The following is an 18979-nucleotide window of genomic DNA, read 5'->3' on the forward strand; positions in this document are numbered from 1 at the left end:
AATATCTTTATTTTACGTTTATGTGGTGCTGAGGATCGAACCCAGTGCCTCGTGCATGCTAGGCAAGCGCTCTACCACTGAGCCACAATCCCAGCCCCTTGATTTGACACTTGAGCTTAACATGCAGGGGGAATGTCTATCATGAGCCTGTCATGCTTAAGTGTGTTGGCAGTGCTTAGAATTAATCTAGAATTGTTTGCTGTGAATTGATTCTATCACAGTGCCTAGCATTAAGGGTTGTCAGTTTCTTGATTAAGAACCTATAGAGTGAAATTGTATTGAGCGATTTCAGTGAATAAAACATTGACTAGAGGAGAAGCATGTAGAAATTATTTCTCCCCCTGGACTGCATAAGTCACACCCGTTGCCCATCATGACAAGTGGGCACACAGTGACCCGTGTTTGGTTTCCAGGACTCCTCTCTCCTCTTGGTGTGCCCAGTCCATGCCCATGGACTGCTCCCAGGTCATTTTCCTTGGCAGGCCCTGTGACCCTCCCCTCTCAGCAGTCTCACATCCAACTGGTTAGGAGCATTCTTTTGATACCTATGAAATCTGACTCCCTCCAGGAAGTTTTCCCTGAGTTTCTGAATGTCTCTGTGTCCCTCTCCCCCTCCACCTGGATGCTTGGCCAAGACTTGTTTATTGAGGCTTCCTTCTCCTTGTCCACCCCTTCATCTCTTCCTGTCATAGGTTGGATCAGATCCTACATTCCAGTCTTCCTTAGCCCCTCCTACTTATGTTGATTTTGGTTTCCTCTTTGATTCACAATGTTTATCCTATTACTTTTTATTTGTACAAAGTCTTATCATATTTTGAAGGATCAATGGCTGTATTTTTCTCTCTATTTTGATTTTCTTCCATGCAACTCTCTACTGTTCAAATGGGGCTCTTTCTTTCCTCTGGTTTCTTGTAGACTAAGGAAATAATTTCTCAGGGTTTTTTTTTTTTTTTTTTGGCTATGCTGGGGATTGAACCCAGGGCCTGTGCGTGGGAGGCAAGCACTCTACCAGCTGAGCTATGTCCCCAGCCCAATTTCTCAGTTTTTGATATTCAAATTGAACCCAAAGTATTAAAACAAAAACAAAAACAAAACCGGAAATGTAATCTTTAAATTCAGATTTTCAAGAAAGAGAAGCCTCTTGACTCAGAATTTGGAAGGCCGCTTCTGACTACTTTATAGCTGGGAGGACTGAATTTGGAGTAATCCAGAGTGGGAGGCTGAGGGCATGTTATAAAGAGAGTTAGTTCTTTCCATGTAGGAAAGAAGAACACAACCATGGTAGGTAAGGCTTAGTAGAAAGGTCAGCTGTGAGGGTTCTGCTCTACCCTTGGGCATTAATCCTGCGGATGGCAGAGGTGACTCAATTGAAAAAACACACTCAGATGGACTTGGAGGGAGTCCAAGAACATCAAGGCTGATTCCTGCTTCCTTGGGAGTGCGCCTGGAGAGGGGAAGCCTCTTAAATAAGCTCTGGCTGCGTGTGGTTCAGGGCCAACGTATATGGGAAAGGTTTTGTTGCTGAAGTGGAGGACCATGTCTCACAGGGAGCAAGGAAAACAGGTACAGAAGTGTTGGGTTTTACAGATTTCAAGGCTTGACAGCCAATGAGGTCATGGCCTCATCTGTGGATGTCAGCAGTGGATGCTAGAACAAGGTCCACAGGACTGGGTGGTCTAAGCCATGCTGGAGACATCCCAAGATCCATATGCCCAAGGGTGAACCATTATTTCAGTTGGGTACCAAGAATTTCAGATGAATCAAATGCTTGGGGAAAGGGAAGAATGAATGATTCAGTCAACTCACATTTTTATAGCCAGTTTACAGTTTGAAAACATCTTTCTCTGCTGGGCCAGGCAAGGCGAGTATTGTGGGTGAGGTTTTAAAGACTGGACCATGGATTGTTTAGGAGGTGACAGTCAGAGTGAGCTCAGTGGCAAGTCTCCTGTCTCCAAATCCACTATCTGGATTTGCACTGCCTTTTGCACTGTTTTCCTGGGACCTTGTTGGTGACATTGACGATGATTTCTAAAGTTCAACTCTCTTATGTGACTACTGAGGAGTCCCCAATTTACCTTCAGCCCTGGCTTTCTGCCTTCCATTCCATGGCACTGTGAGGGGCTGAGCCAGCCCACTGTGCTCCACAAGGCAGAGGTAAGGGGCTCTGTCCTCAGGGGGGACTCCCACCACCACCCAGGACTGGTAAGTACCATTTCCACTGGGAAGAATCTCTCCCCCTGCTTTAGTTTCCTGCACCTTGCCGGCCCGAGTCCAGCGCAAACCGATTCTTTGTGGGTAGAAGTCATAAGCCAGGCACTTGAGTGTTCTGTTTCTTCCCGGGGCCACATGGCTGGTGACTGACACAGAGGGAGGATCTGTGGAGGGACAGGAGATGGACACTGAGGGCTTGAGGTAGACTTTTCCCTTGTCATGTCCCTTCCATCCCCAAACCCTCAGATGTCGCTATCAGCAGATCTTTAAGCTGTGCGCCCACCTCCCCTAAGAAATCTTTAAGAAGATCAGGGAAGATTGAGGCTCTCTTTTGGGTCATGGAATGTCTACTCTGTTACCCTTCTTCCCACCCGACTGTGTATTGACTTATGATAGCAGCAATTTGTGAATTCCCTATATGTTTCCCTGGTGTGCCCAAATCTCAGTGGGGTTTGTAGCTCCTTTCTTCTCTAGTCTCGACCTAGCTCCTTGGCTCTTCCTGTGTCTCTGTCTATCAGACTCCTCTCTGCTCTGTTGCGCTCTTCTCTCTCCCTACCTCTCCAATCAAAGCCTCAGTTTGTGGCACTTAGTTCTGTTCACACTTGCTTGTCCTTCCAAGCTGGACATCTCTCCACAAACAAGAGGCATCAGGAGTAGAAAAAAAATGTTTATGGGATTTGAACTCTGAAATATGGAATTTGAAACCTGATTCTGTCTGTTATGGCTAGTATTAACTTAGCCTCTTTGAACCCCAATTTCTTCATCTGTGAAATAGGGGGTTATTTAGAGAAGGTTACCATCAAGACAGTGGTTTTCCTGGCTCCTCCAACTTGAAATTTGGATAAATGTTGGTTTTGGATCTCACCTCTTCTCTTCCCAGGGAAGGAATGAATTCTAGGAAGTGAAAAGTGGGGGACCAAAGGATTCCCAGGGGTGGATGGAAGCAGCCTGAGATGACCCCTGAGCTCACAGCCTGAGATCATCTTGGTCTTTCTCAGCTCATTACTGGGAGTACGTCCCAGGAAGTTCCGAGTACCTTGTTGGTCCAGGTGAGTCCTGCTGTGGTTCAGGTACCTCTGCAGTATCTCAGGGCACTCCTGCTCCAGGTATGCCTTGGCCCGCTGCACATAGACCTTTTCTGCTTCCCACTTCTTCTTGGTGTTCAGGGCTGCTGGGTCCAAGGGGACCCAGGCTGGGATTTCTTTGTTGAATTCAATGAAGTCCTGTCCATCATAGGCATACCTCCAGAACGCCCCACTGCTTCTATTATTCTGGATCTCACAGCCGAACATTCCCTGAAAGGTGTGAGACCCTGAAGCCTCCCCCAAACCCACAGGGAGCCAATCAGCCTGGTATGAAATCCAGCTGAATGACTCTCATTCCTGCACACTTTGCAACCAAATAGGAAGAAAACTTTTGGATCTCTCCTTTCCTCTCAGTTCTAGGTGGAGTTCATCTGCCCAAATAAGAAAACATAATTTGATCCCTTTTCCCCTCTTTTCCAGTGGTTGGCATCTCTTTTTCTGAGTTTTTAAAGCCTCAACCCCTTTGTGCACAATGACTCTCAGAAACTGACCTTCTTAGGGAACGTTCAGTCTGAATAGCTCTGAGAGTGCAAATCCCAGATCTCTCCTCACCACACTGGCCTGTTCATGAGATTGAGCCTTATCTCTCTATGCTTTTCATATCTCTGAAATGGCAATGACAGCAGTGCTATTTTAGGAGGTTATTGAAAGTGAGATGTATTGATATCTGGGCCTGGCACATAATAAGTGCCCAATAAAAAGTTAGCCACCATCACCTTCTAATATTGTGCTCATATTTTTCTCTTTTCTTATAATTACTTACTTCAACATTTCTATTACAGTCTTCCGGTGTCCTTCCTGCTCCTATTTGGGACACACCAGCCCAGGTCATTTTCCTTACCAAGACTTTCCATGCTAAATCCTTCAGATTTATACTTAACTCTTGCCTCCTTTTGAAAACCTTCAGATTTCAGGTGGCTTCTTGGAGATTTTTTTTTAAACTCAGAAGCCCAGTCTTGATATCCTGTCTTATATAATTATCTGACATCTGCAGTTTATCAAGTCTGATTGATTGCCTTGGTGGGTAGACTGTGTGGTTTTTATCCTGACCCTATCACGTAACTCATGAAACTCAACATTCATGAAACTCTAACAGTCTGTGGTTTTGAACCCAGCACTTTCTGAGCTTTCAGTATGGATGATGAGTTTGTTGTGCTCGGTATTTTCTCTCTTTTCATTTAACATACTTCAGTTGAGCAAATAGTATTGGCTACACCTCGTCCTAGGCCCTGGGGCTGCAGGGGAGAGCAAAACACATGCTGCCTCCTTCATGGAATTGATGTAGGTAAGTTTTCCAGAACCTCATGGAGGCAGGTCTCAATTCTCCAGATAATTAAAAAGCTTGCTCACTGTCAAGCAGTGACTGATGGAAGAATGTACCACGTGAACTCAGCTCAGACTGACTCCAAGGTTACTCACCATCCACTCAACATCCCTGAACAGGGGTGAACCTCACTTCCTGTGTGAGCTGAGGCCTGGAGTAAGGATGGGAGGCCATATGGAAGGAGGACACTATGGGAGGGGGCATTAGGTCCAGATGTGTCTATGTATTTCAATTTGTGCCTCCTGCTCCACCTTTGGGGGAGGGACTATCTTCAACCTGTTGGCCCCTTTCCACTCACACTTATAGGGCTGCCTCTTGAGCTAAGACCCTCCCCGTGGTCTGCATTTCACTGACCTCTGCTGTCCTTGTGGTAGTCCATGATGTCTTTCAGGGTCACCAGGAAGATTTCCTCCCGGGCCTTCTGAAGTTGGCTCTCCTTCTCCCAGTCCTCCATTCCTTCTACTTGGCTCCATGGTCCCAGGGGCTCTGCTTTCCTGCCCTCACTATCGTAGTGGAAGAAGGCCTGGTCATTGAGGAAGGCAGTGGCCTGAAACCTTGGGAGGCCTTTACTAGGCCTGGACACCCCAGTGTAGAGAAAGGTCAGAGAATAAGGACCTGAAAAAGATGAGAAGACTCAGAGGGGTGGGGTCCATGCATGGGGAGACCTACTGTGCACCAGAAGAGAAGACCTGTCCCTGAGGCCTCTGTCCCTGAGGCCTCTTCCCAGCTCTCTCGGCCCTGCTGTCAGCCTCACACTACTGGAAGTTTGAGCAAGCTCAGCTCTCATTCTGGGACTGACTTTTCATATGTCTTCGCTACATTGTTCCTCTGCTTGGCATGTGAGATATTTCTCAACCTTCTTGTGGGTATATTGGGACCATGTGGCTGAGTTCTGGCAAAAGAGAAAAATGAGGTAACCTCATTCTTTTGGTCCTATGAGCTGGCTTGCACTTTCTCTCTTTCCTTTAGGCAATGACTATGGAGACCAACCAGCCTGGACCCCTGAGTCACCTTATGGAGGAGAGGAAAGTGGCCTGATATGCACTGAACTTGATGGTAACCTGACAAATACATATAGTTAGAAAATATGGGAAGGAGAATTTACTAGAAAATCCAAGAAATGACCCAGGATGGGTCAGTACAGGGCAAGACTTCAATCAGTCTCAGAATTCTGAGGGATGTACCTGCATTTTGATACCAGGCAGCAACTCAAAGAGGGGGACATTTCCATAATGAATTCCATAATTGGTTCATGAGATAGTTCACGTGGATTTTAATAATGTTGGGGGCATATGGCAGATTCCTAATTAGTTTATAATAAACATGGTTAACATTTAAATCAGTTGTGGAGGTTAAACCTCAGTGGAGACCCCAGAAAAGTAGAGTGACTGCCATGTCTACCCAGGAAAGCCACCAACATCAGCTTGCAGGTGTAGAAAGCACCACTACGGTGTTGAATATAACAGAGAGGGGTAGGGCAGCCCAGGATTTGGGGACTCACCTGTCATAGCAGTGTGCACAAGATGCTAGACTTGGAACCTTGGGATTTAATGTCTGCCCTTCTGGGTTTGGTCTTCTTTTGGGCCAATAGCTCCTTTCTACTCTCCTATCCCTCCCATTTGGAGTGGGAATATATACCCTGTCTGCCCCATAATTGTATATCATAAGTAGTAACTTGTTTTGATTTTATGGGTTCAAAGCTTCAAGGAGTTTGCCTTGAGTCTCAGTTGAGACTTTGAATTTTGAATTAATGCTGGATGAGTTAAGACTTTGGGACTTCTAGGGATGAATGGTTACATATTTTACAATATGAGAAAGACATGAACTCTTGGGAGTTAGGGATGGAAAGTTAAGAAGAGAGAGAAAAACTAGACATAATCTGTATTCCCTTTTCTTTTGCTTTGTGATGCTTTGTGTTGCCTCAGACTCCGCCAACAAGAAGGTCACTCTCAGATTAGGCCCCTTAGAACCATCTACCTCCAGAACCATGAGCCAAAATAAATCCTTTTTCTTTATAAAGTTAACCACCTCTGCTGTTTCATTACAGTAATGAAAAAGATGACTAAGTACATCAGTAGACCCTGAGTAAAGCAGATTATTCTCCATAATGTGGGAAGGTCTCATCCAACTGGTTGAAGGCCTCAAGAGAAAAGACTGACTCCTCCCTCTCCACCAAAGAACAAAGAATCTAGTCTCTGGACTATGTTTGGATTCAAGACTACAATGTTAACTCTTTCCTGAGTCCCCAACCTGCTGGCTTGTTCTGCAGATTTTAGGATAAGCCAGACCCTACAACTGTGTACCCCATTCTTTAACATAAAATTCTTTTCCCCATTAAAAAATCTATTTATCTATCTATCTATGTATCTGTCATTTATCTATTACCCATCCATCCCTCCATCCTATTGTGTCTCTCTGATTAATCTGGATTTTGGTATAGAATGTGCTTAACATTCTAAACATGATTGTTATAAAACAAACATAAAAAAAACCTTATTTGACAATTTGTGACTGCAAGGAATTTTAAACTTGCACAGGTTAAAAGCCCATAGCTCATCTCTCTTCATCCTGGACCCTTGATGCCATGAATAGCCTCATTCCCTGTTGTAGCATTGACTCTGGATTTCCCTGAGTGTCCCCACCTGTCCTCCATCCCAGCCCCTTGCCTTCTAGGCTCATGGTTGGGTGAGGACCTGGGTTTCCTTTAGCTAACTGCCTTCTTGCTTGCCCCTGGGGAGCCCCCCGCCCCAACCCCGTCTCTCTCTCTCTCTCCTCTCTCTTTGAGTCAGGCAGGTGTGCCTATTCACTGGAAGGAAGGAAGGAACAAGATTAGAAGCAGCTCTCTCTGTGTGGGTTTCTGCCTCATTCTGCCATTTAATCCCAGGAAAGTCACTTTGCCTTTTCTATGTCTTAGTTTTTTTACTTAGGTTTTAGATTCAAAATCTTTACAGTCTTAATGAGCAGGAGTCCAGAGGCCCCTTGAATGTTTCTAGAAGTGTGAGCTGAGTTAGTTGATGGTCTTGAACACCCATGACTATGACATGCCTGGGAATCCCAGCCACAGGGGATCCTTCTCCCTGCCATTCTGTCTTGTTCTTTGCCTTCCCACCATTCTTCTCCAGCACCTATCCCTTGCTTTCCCCACTCACCAGCTTGGGTCTCCTGGGGGACTGCATGACCCAGAAGGAGCGGCAGAGACAGCAGAACAGGTACCATTGTTACCATTGTGTCTGGCTGGAAGGTTCTGGACAGGAGACAGCTCTTTCCTTGGGTCCTGGCACCATGCCCAGGGGAGGTGAATTCACAGGCCAATGAGGGAGCCAGGATGGGTTCCTCCCCAAACAATGTGAAAAAAGGATTCATGAACCGGCTTGGCAGTGTGGTCAGGAGGTCTATAGACAGACTCTGCAAACAGAGTGGAGAGAGCTGATCTCAGGACTCTGAATTCCTTGGGTGAAAGAATGGGTGGGCTAGAGGTGTGGGTGAAGAGTGGCAGACGTCTGGGATGTGTGTCTATGGTGACACAACTGCCCTGGGGTCATTGGGGGGGATTGGGGTGTTGTGGGACCATACTTCACCCCTCTCCTCTGGAAAAATTCTTTATATGTCAGAGCCTGGGTAAATCCCAACTAGTGAAACCAAGGGGACACCTAAACTGACCCTCTAGTGTCACCTGCTTTTAGTTGACTTTAAAAAACCACTAATTTTGGAAGTCACTAGCTGAGCAATATATTATTCATCTCTCACCAGGTTTGCTATAGTTGACACCTCTGACATGTGGGTCATGATGGTAACATAGATTAGGTTATTTTACAGGGACTTGGAAAACCACTGACTTTTCAGTTGGGTTTGCACAAGTGTTTGATGCGTGACCTTTTGATGGCAGAAGGCTGAAAACTCCGCCTTGGAATCATGTGTTGTCATTTTGGTAACACTAGTCCCGTGAAGAGCGATAAACATTTGACTGCGCATGTGCAGACCCTGATTGCTTCACCTCCAAAAACCTTTCTTTGCACCTAAAACATCCTACTTTCTTACTCCATAGATATCCCCAAATCCTACCTGACAGGAGGCAGATTTGATATGTGGGGTTCGCCCTCCGCACTCATTTTGCTTGTGAATAAACTCTGTTTGCAAAACTCGTTCGCATTGATGGCATGCTGTGTGGGGACTGGGTGGTGGCGGGGGTGATGCAAACTTGGCCTGATTTGGCACCACAAGGGGACAACCATTATTCTCTCGCACACTGCTCCCAACCAGAGCGTCATCTTGAGGACGTATCCACCTCTTTCCCTTTCCATGCCTGGGACATCCCGACCTTCCATCATGGAAGCAGAAACAGCCAGAAATAGGCGTGCACGTGGCTTAGGCTCAGCAAGCACTTGCTTCTGTCCTGCCCGTTGAGTCAGGAGTCAGGGAACCGAAGCGGGCACAGTGGACATCCCTTCCTAATGGGTCTCGACAGTGACCCTGCTCCTGTGAGCTCCCCAGCAGTGGTGGCTGAGGTGGAGCCGACGTCCAGTGCTTGACGGTACCGGCGGTCAAAACTGTGGCATCTGCCGCCCCCTGCTGGCAGCTGCCGTGCATTCGTGAAGTGATTTTGAGTGTGTTGCTTCTGCTTAATTCTGAGCCTGGGTTCTCCAGCACTTCTGTGGACTCTGAACGCTAATCAACCTACAAATATTCTGCTTAAAGTCAGAACTCAGTTCTGTTTCTAGCAACGGTTGATCCTGACAGATACAGAAATTTGTACCAGGATTATTTTCAGGCCACAGTCTCTCAGGCAGCTGGAGGACTGGGAATCTGAGATTGGTTATAGGGGCCATACTGGGGCTGAAGGAAGTGAAAAAAACGAAAGACTTGGGGAAGTTTTGCTGGCCTAGTATGCAGTGGTGGCTAAAACTGTGGACTGAGTTCTCTCTTGTGGTGGACAGGAGCAACTGTCATTGAAGGCAACATTTGAACTCCCTGGGGGGTGATACTACAGGACAGTATGAAGGACATGAGGAATCCAAGGAGTGAAGGATGGGAGTTTGAGCCATAAAGTGGCAGGAAACAGAGTAAAAGAATAAACCCCAAAGCTGAAATTATTAGCCGCGTGCGTTAGCACATGCCTTTAATCCAGCAATTTGGGAGGCTGAGGCAGGAGGATTACAAGTTTGAGGGCAGCCTCAGCAACTTAGCAAGACTGTAAGCAATTTAGCAAGAACCTATCTCAAAATAAAAATTAAAAAGATCTGGGATTGTGGCTTAGTGGTAGATTGCCCCAGCTTCCTTCCTTCTTTCTTTCTTTCTTTCTTTCTTTCTTTCTTTCTTTCTTTCTTTCTTTCTTTCTTTCTTTCTATAATTATCTATTCAAACTACAGTCTGAAAATCAGGCCTTTTCTATGACAGTGCAGAGATAATATGTCTTTTGCAGTTGCACATACAAAACAGATGAAAAACTCTACAAATTCCTACTTATTAAAGTATAATAACAAAAAATAGGTTTTGTAACCTAAGTACCCAAATCTAATAAATCTAATAACAAAATGTGATCTAGACATGTGATCTGGAGTGGCTCTGGGAAAGACCTCCTGGGGGGTGTCCTGGGTGAGCAGGACATTGGACAGAGGTAGAGTTTCTGTTGGCAGAGAGGGGGCACACGTCATTAGGACAGGTACAGTGTCTGTCAAATTCTTTTCTCTGTCCCTCGAGCTTGGTAGAAAGAAGGTAATCAATATACACACCAGTAGATCAATGGGTAAATGGGCAAAGACTTAAAGAGCGGCAACAGACATATTTGAGGGTCACTGAGACCATGCTGGTGGGAAAAAAACAAGCTTATGAAGATGATTGAGGGGTTGGGTAGATGGGGAAATTGCAATCAGATTCCTAAGATTTCCTCAGGGCAGTGAATGTCCCCACCACCCAGTGAATGAGGAATATTCCATGACGTCTTTTCCCTCACGGCCTTTGTTCTCCGGCTGCCCCATTTCTATAGGTCAGTAGCTCTTAATCTCCTTGCCAGTCGTTCTCAAGATAATTTTTATGTATAAAACAAAATATACTCGATACAGAGGAAGCCAATTAAACGGTAACCAGGTCTTTCCATGAAACTCTGGACTGATGGGCTCTTTGCAGAGGGGTCCCCAAATACAAAATGACATATTATTCTAAAATGACCAAGGAATTATTGAATAAGGAGATAATTTGTGGCAACGAAACTCTCTTGGCTTGGGGCATCCTCTGATTGCACTTGAAGTTGATTCCACCCGCAGGAGAATCTTTGTTGGTGGCACTTTGTTGGGTGGGTAGGGAGTGACCCACATTTGGTTTTCTGGACCCCTCTATCCTCTTGGTGTGCCCAGTCAAGCCCACGGTCTACTTTCATTTTACTTGCCTCATCAGACCCTTATGACCCTCCCCCCGTCAGCAATCTCACACCCAACTGGTTAGGAGCATTCTTTTTTTCTGGGGGGGGGGGGTACCAGGGATTGAACCCAGGGCACTCGGCCACTGAGCCACATCCCCAGCCCTATTTTGTATTTAAATTTTTTTCTGTAGTTGTAGATGGACAGGATGCCTTTATTTTATTTGTTTATTTTTATGTGGTGCTGAGGATCGAACCTCATGCCTCACGCATGCTAGGCAAGTGCTGTACCACTGAGCCACAGTCCCAGCCTCCACCATGCGGCCAGTGCAATGGTTTCATTAATGAGGTTCTTGGCATAAAAGTTAGCTAGCAGAGATCGAAATAAAACACACAGACTCAGTTACCTTATTTCTATTGCCAGGTCCCAGACTGCTCCCCTCTCTGGTTCCCACCTCTAACCGCCCGGCAGGGCAGCAAGGATTACTCAGGGCTAGCAGGAGAGAGAGAGAGAGGGCACGCCAGGGAGTAGCCTTTTATTGGAGAACAAGAGATTCAGGGGAGAATTCCATCCAATGAAGGTTGAGGGGGGGCCGCACTCTAAGGTCAGGGTCAGTGATTGGGCCCCCGGGGTCAGTGGTCAGTCACACCCCCACACGGACGGGTTCTCTCATCAGGAGAGGGCCGGGAAAGCTCCGACACAGCCAGAGTGCCTCAGACCCAGACCAGGAGTCGCCCAGTCACGTGTCAGGATGGCTCCCCACACCAGCCCTATTTTGTGTTTTATTAGAGACGGGGTCTCACTGAGTTGCTTAGTGCCTCACCATTGCTGAGACTGGCTTTGAACTCGCGATCCTCCTGTATCAGCCTCCAGAGCCGCTGGGATTACAGGTGTGCGGCACTATGCCTGCAGGAGCAATCTTTTGACCTCTTCTTGGAAAGCTGTCCCACCCCCATTTTATTTTATTATTATTTTGTCCCTTTTTAATTGGTACATCATAGTTGTATATAATGGTGGGATTTGTTACTTATTTGTACGTTCACAATACAAAGCCATAATTTGGCCAATATCACTCCTCAGCATTTCCCTAACCTTTCTCTTCCCTCCCCTGTCCCTTTTCTTTCCTCTACTCTACTGATCTCCCTTTGATTTTCATGAGATCTTCACCCCTCCCACAACTCCTACCACCTTTCTTTTCTTTCTCCTCTGTAGCTTCCACTAGGAGAGAAAACATACAACCCTTGACCTCCCTAGTTTGGCTTATTTTACTTAACATAATGTTCTCAAGTTCCATCCATTTTCCTGCAAATGATAGAATTTTATTCTTCTTTATGGCTGAATAAAACTCTATTGTGTGGCTGGGGGTTGTGGTTCAGAGGTAAAGCGCTTGCCTAGCATGTGTGAGGCACTGGGTTCCATTCTTAGCACCACATAAAAATAAAATAAAGTGTCCCCCCTCCTCCTCCCATCTACAACTAAAAATAAATTAATAAAAAAAACTTCATTGTGTATATATGCCACATTTTCTTTGTCCGTTTATCCATTGATGGACATTTAGGCTGATTCCATAGTTTGGCTATTGTGAATTGTGTTACTGTAAACATGGGTGTGCATGTATCATAAGGAGTGGTATAGCTGGGTCATATGGTGTTTCCATGCCTAGTCTTTTAAGGAACTTCCACACCAATTTCCACCCCAATGTCACCACAGCGTAAAAGTGCTGCTTCTCCTTGTCCTCTCTGGCATTTATTATTATTTGTGTCCTTGAGGACTTGGCAAGCTGTCTAAACTGTCACACCTCCTTTGTAATCCGATTCCCTCCAGGAAGTTTTCTCTGGGTTTCTGAGTGGTTCTGTGAGCCCGCCCCCCACTCCCAGACACTTGGTCTTCTGAGGTTTCCTCATCTTTTGCCACTTTGTCCCTCTCTCCTGTTAGAGGTGGGGCTGGATTTCACATTCCCTTCTCCTTAGACCTGGCCTGTTTGGTTCCCTCAATGATCTGAATTTTTCATTCTGTTATGTGCTATCCTTTATTTGTTCAAAGTATCAGGAGTTGCTTTGAAATATCACTGGTTGGGTTATTTCCTTCTGAGTTCTTGGTTTTTCTTTCCTAAGTCAATTGAATAGCCCTGCCAAAGGCAGCATTTATACACATTGCCCATCTGATACTGTGTAAGAAAAAAGTACTAATATGAACAAGAAGCAAAAAGATCACGGGGCTTATCTGGGCCAACTTCTCACTGAAACAACTTGGAATAAGGACAGAATCAGAACTAAGCCCCTTCTCTTGGTCTCAGGAGTCAGCTGACAATGTCTTTCTCAATCCCCACGCTTATGCTAAAGTTGGGCTTTTGTGAATGCTCTCAGTGGGTTCAGTAGGATTCTGAAAGACACCATTCTAAGCCTCTACGCCTTCCTCTTTCCACAGGGTCATCTACCCTCGTAGGTTCCCTCCTTCAAGGTTCCTTGGTCCATGTCTTCCTCCATGCTGATGAGTAGAACACACATACACACACACACACACACACACAAACAAACGAACAAACAGTGAGCCCTTAGTCCAGTGGCAGGAGATCCCTGAGCAGCTCCTCAGGACGCTCCTGCTCCAGGCAGGCCTCAGCTTGCTTCCCTTAGATGCTCTCTCCCTCCGGCTTCTGCTTGGGGTCCAAGGCTTCTGGGTCCAAGAGGACTCAGGCTGGGATTTTTTGTTGTTGTTGAATTTTCTGTTTTCTCCTACTTTCTATTTCTCTTGCTTTTTTTTTTTTTATTGTAGTCTCTGTTACATTTCCTAAACTATATATTTTTAACCCTTTTACTATAGAGTTTTAAAAACTCTGCTGTCATATGTTTAATTTCTAAGAGCATTCTCTAAATTTTAGTTGGTCTTTTTTTTTTTTTTTCCTCTTTTGGCAGTACTGAGGATTGAATCTAGGACCTCATGCATGCTAGGCAAGAATTCCACCACTGAGTTACATCCCCAGCTCTTAGTCTTTTAAAATTGTGTTCTCCCTGACTGAGCTTTGTTTCTGGCTACTTAGCTAATTTTTTTCCCCCTCCACTCTTAGGTCTATACTTTCTTGTCCGAGGCCTATTTCTGATGTCTGTTAATCCTCAGGTGTCTGCTCATGTTTAGAGTGAGGAGGGGGAGGCAGAAAAGAGCTGCTTTGGGGATTTAAGTGTATGCAGGAACTTGAGTTAATAAACACGTTTAGCTGCTTGCTCATTTAGGAGGGGATCTTCAGTGTCTTTATCTTTAGGTCCTCTCCATTGGGGTTGATAAAATTCCCCAGAGAAAAACAGGACATATTAGGACATAGAATAACCCACTGCTGGCTTAACTCTGGCTCCAGCCCTTGTTTTTTTTTTTTTTTTTTTGGTGCTGGGGATTGAACCCAGGGCCTTAGGCATGCAAGGCAAGCACTCTACCAACTGAGCTACACCCCAGGCCCTGGCTCCAGCCCTTGATGGACCATCTGGGGCTTTCCAGGGCCAGCAAGGAGGGAAGATCCTCCTGTTCCTTAACCTTCCTATTGTCTATGGCTTCATTCATCTCAAAAGCCCAGCTAGGGACTTCAGTGTGCTTCTTTCCCTCCTGTCACAGAGCTGGGGTTGGCAGAGCTGGGGTTGGTGTGGATGGTGGTCACTGCCACTGTCCCTCCCACCCTCATGCTTTAGGTCCAAAGCAGCACTTGAAGTTCTGCCCCCTGCCCCCAATACACAAAATAGCCTATAACCCTGAACTTGTCCTGTGTTCCATGTCTATCAGAGTTATCAAAGATCAGTGTGGATCACTTGGATGCAATCCTGCTCCAATCAACAAGAACAGTCAATTCATAAACTGCACTTCATCCCTCTGGACAACTGATCACTCAGCACAAAAATAGATGTGGGAGGGACCAGGGAGGATGCTGATGCAGGGAGAGGCATCTGCCATGGACCTTGGGATCTGTGTTCTTGTTGGGTCTGTCAAGAATGCAGGGCCCTATTAGACCAGAGACCCTGCACCTAAGATCATTGTACTGTCATGTGTAACTAATTAAAACAAATTAAAAAAAAAAAAAAGAAAATCTAAAAAAAAAAAAAACCCAGAAAAAAAAAGAAAAAATAGGCCCAAATCCGCATCATGTCCGCTTAGGACCTGACTTTCTTTTTCTCTCTTTCTTTCTTTCTTTTTAATATTTTTTAGTTGCCAATGGACCTTTATTTTATTTATTTATATGTGGTGCTGAGAATCAAACCCAGTGCCTTACACATGCTAGGCAAGCACTCTACCACTGAGCCACAACCCCAGCCCAGGACCTGACTTTCTTAACAAATCTCCTAAAGCAAGAGAAGTAAAATCAAGAATCAACAAAGGGGATGGAATCAAACTAAAAAGCTTCTTCATAGTAAAGGAAACAATCAAGAATGTGAAGAGAGAGCCTACAGAATGGGAGAAAATCTTTGCCACCTGCACCTCAGAGCATTAATCTCTAGGATATATAAAAACTCGAAAAAGTTGACACCAACAAAACAAATAACCCAGTTATTAAATGGGCAAAGGAACTAAACAGGAATTTCACAGAAGAAGAAATATGATCGGTCAACAAATATATGAATACATGTTCAACATCTCTAGTAATTAGAGAAATGCAAAATAAAACTACACTGAGATTTCATCTTACTCCAGTCTGAATGGCAATTATCAAGAATACAAATAACGATAAATGTTGGCAAGGATGTGGGGAAAAAGGTCTACTCATACATTGCTGATGGGACTGTGAATTGGTGAAACCTCTGTGGAAAGCAGTATGGATATTCTTCTGAAAACTTGGAATGGAACCACCATTTGACCCAGTTATCTCACTCCCTGGTTTATACTCAAAGAACTTAAAATCAACATACTACAGTGACACGGCCACATCAATGTTTATAGTAGCTCGATTTACAATAGCTAAACTATGGAACCAGCTTACATGCCCTTCAACAGATGAACGGATAATGAAAATGTGTATATATACACAATGGAATACTACTCAGCAATAAAGAGAAATGAAATTATGGCTTTGCAGGCAAATGGATGGAACTGAAGACTATCATGCTAAGTAAAATAAGCCAATCCCCCCAAACCAAAGGCTGAATGTTCTCTCTGATATGAGGATGCTAACTCACAATAAGGGGGTGGTAGGGAAAAATAGAATTTTGGATTAGACAAAGGGGAATGAAGGTAAGGGAGGGGGAATGGGAATAAGAAAGAGAGTAGAATGGATCAGACACACCTCTCCTATGTGCAAATACGATTACACAACCAATGTAATTCTACATCATGTACAACCAGTATGAGAAGTTATAGTTCATATATGTATAATATATCAAAATACATTCTACTGACCTGTATAACGAATAAGAACAAATTAAAAAAAGAATGCAAAGCCCTGTTTAATCTTCCTCTAGGCCATTTCTCAGGGTGTTTGCAGTGAGGTACTGTTTCACTTTGGAAAAAGAGCAGGCTTGCTTTTAGTTCACTACAATGACATGCGTTCCTCAGGGTCAGTGTTTCTTGCCCACAACCAAGTCCACCTGGGCTGCTCAGAGTCACCATCTGTTACTTAGGAGCACAGAGGACTCTCACCAGCAGATGCTTATACTCTGGCTGCTCCATGATCTGCTGTCTCCCACGCAGGCTCTCCTGTCTTCCGCCAGCATCCAGAAAACGGCAACGGACTAATCCACTGGTTTGCAAATAGGGTTAAATTCTAGACCTGGGCAAGCACCTGTCCCAGGGGAGGATCTCATCTCCTCTCCTGGCTGCATTGGGGTTCCAGCTCTGTATGCTGATTCAACCAACCCACCGGAGATGTGGGATGGGGTTAGAAGATAGGGTTAGAATTAGGTTGGAGCAACAACAGCCTCTAGCTTGAGCGTACTTGCACTGTTTCCAGAAACCCGGTTCACCACTTGCGGGGCTAAAGGTCAGAACCATCAGGCCTTCGTTTTTGGACTCCTGAAACTTTGCTGGGGACACCAGAGCCAAATTTAATCCCTTGATGATTGGGCCAGAGCCAAGGAACAACGATATAAAAGTGGTCGCTAGGTGGCGGCCGATCACCGCGGGACCGGGATGGACCGGTCTCTAGTGGCTCGGGTCTTGGATTTCCAGTCCTGCTGGACGCTCGCCGCGGTGCCTGGACTCCCGCCCTCTCCTACGGGATTTCGATTCTGGAGGTGGGAGATTGGCGGCATCCACACTGGGTGACCTCAGAAGCCTCCGGGGGTGATGGTGTGCAGGATTTACGCATTCTGATTTCACGCCTTAGATAAACCTTGGGCAAGTTGCAGAACCTTTCCCAGCCCGGTATCTTCAGCTGTGCCCAACGGTGCTCAAGCTCAGTTTTTGCTTTCCGGATCTGGATCATACCTGTTCACAGCCTGTGTGTCTACAGAGCATCATCGCGGTGTCCCCTGCTCCCCCAGCGGGGTCTCAGAGGTCCGAGGTCCCCAGTGCGCAGAGTCTGAGAGCGCAGCTGGGCTCCCCGGTGCCTCAGGAAGAAGGAGCGGCTCCCTAATCCTGCACCTCGCTTACCCCTTGGATCCCTGAAGTGGTTCTTGTTAGAAAATGGGTCTTTCAGAATCTCTGTGGGATTGATCTTCAAGCCTACAGTTTAACTTCCAGGGAACTGGGCTTCATCTAAGGGTTCATCGCCTAGTATAGTGATTGCAAAGGTTTTCTCCCTAATGATTGCAAAGGACTTCTCCTCTATCCTGCTTTTATCATCCATGTCCTGATTCTTTTCTTTTGGTACTGGGAATTGAACTCGGGGCACTCAATCACTGAGCCACATCCCTAGCTAGACCTTTTTTTCTTTTTGTATTTTATTTAGAGACAGAGTCTCACTGAGTTGCTCAGCGCCTAGCCCTTGCTGAGGCTGGCTTTGAACTTGAAATCCTCCTGCCTCAGCCTCCTGAGCCACTGGGATTACAGGCATGCACCACCTCGCCCAGCGGTGTCCTGATTCTTGATGTCTCTATCTTCTCCATCCTTTTTCAACAATTTATCATCCCTTTCCCCTTCCTGAACTCCCACTTTCTGGGATCAGTGCAACCCTTATTAGGACTTCAATCTCCTTCTGGTTATTTGAAATCCTCTTAACTAGGATTTTACCTGGTAGAGTGAGAATTATTAGCAAATTCACATTTCACAGGGAAGCAGTGCTTGGCCTTGACTCTCACCTCTACCACTATCTGCTAAGTTTGTGACCTTAAGAAAATGACTTAATTTCTATGTTTCAATTTCCTCATCACTAAAAATGGACATTATAATAATAGTGTTATCCTGGAGGTTTTTTTGGGGGGGAGGGGAATGAGAATTCAGTGGTCCATAATACTTACTCAATAAATACCATCTACTAGAAATACCTAGTGTGCATCTCTTCTGTTACTCATGACTTCTGCCCACAAGTTTTCTGTTCCAATGTCTCCTAGGATCCTCTCTGTCTTAGTAACCTCTATTTAGAAAATAGTCCAGGCTTTTTTTTTTTCCCCTAAGTTTTCTTTCTGAAGTCAGAGTCTCTAAATTCTGTGCATGTCTACTGTTGCCTTTGGTGGTTCTTCTCCTCCTCCTCCTCCTCCTCCTTCTTCTTCTGGTACTGGGGATTGAACTCAGGGACACTCGACCACTGAGCCACATCCCCAGCCCTATTTTGTATTTTATTTAGAGACAGGGTCTCACTGAGTTGCTTAGCGCCTGGCAGTTGCTGAGGCTGGCTTTGAACTTGCGATTCTCCTGTCTCAACCTCCCAAGCCACTGGGATTATAGGCATGGGCCACGGCGCCTGGCACCTTTGATTCTTTTTGTTTCAGAAAAATTCCAGTCCCAGGGTATAAGAACCAGCTGTCAAATGCAAAAGATGTGAGACTGAAGAAGGAGGTAGACAGTGGATTGCACAAAGTGCAATTTATTGGGGACTTCTGAGCAGAACTTGTCTTGGGCAGTGTGAGACAGGTAGACTCCTGTACCCAAAGGCAGGA

The 18979-nt window shown here is 45.5% G+C and overlaps 1 protein-coding gene and 1 long non-coding RNA gene across 2 annotated transcripts; one reads left to right on the top strand and one right to left on the bottom strand.

Moving 5' to 3' along the window:
- Positions 1-782: 782 nt before the first annotated feature.
- AZGP1 (alpha-2-glycoprotein 1, zinc-binding) lies at positions 783-7845 on the bottom strand (the record flags this gene model as incomplete). The annotated part of the gene is made up of 4 exons (XM_081296832.1): positions 783-2375; positions 3248-3523; positions 4975-5235; positions 7770-7845. The coding sequence occupies 4 exons, from the start codon at positions 7843-7845 to the stop codon at positions 2053-2055; spliced, it is 936 nt and encodes a 311-aa protein (XP_081152958.1). The 3' UTR covers positions 783-2052.
- Positions 5091-6816, top strand: LOC308650659. Its single transcript, XR_014022376.1, has 3 exons — positions 5091-5219; positions 5590-5676; positions 6668-6816. It is a non-coding gene; the product is annotated as an uncharacterized lncRNA (long non-coding RNA).
- Positions 7846-18979: the final 11134 nt, after the last annotated feature.

This window comes from Spermophilus citellus (assembly GCF_964194105.1).
Source record: "Spermophilus citellus genome assembly, chromosome: 6".
NCBI lineage: Eukaryota > Metazoa > Chordata > Mammalia > Rodentia > Sciuridae > Spermophilus > Spermophilus citellus.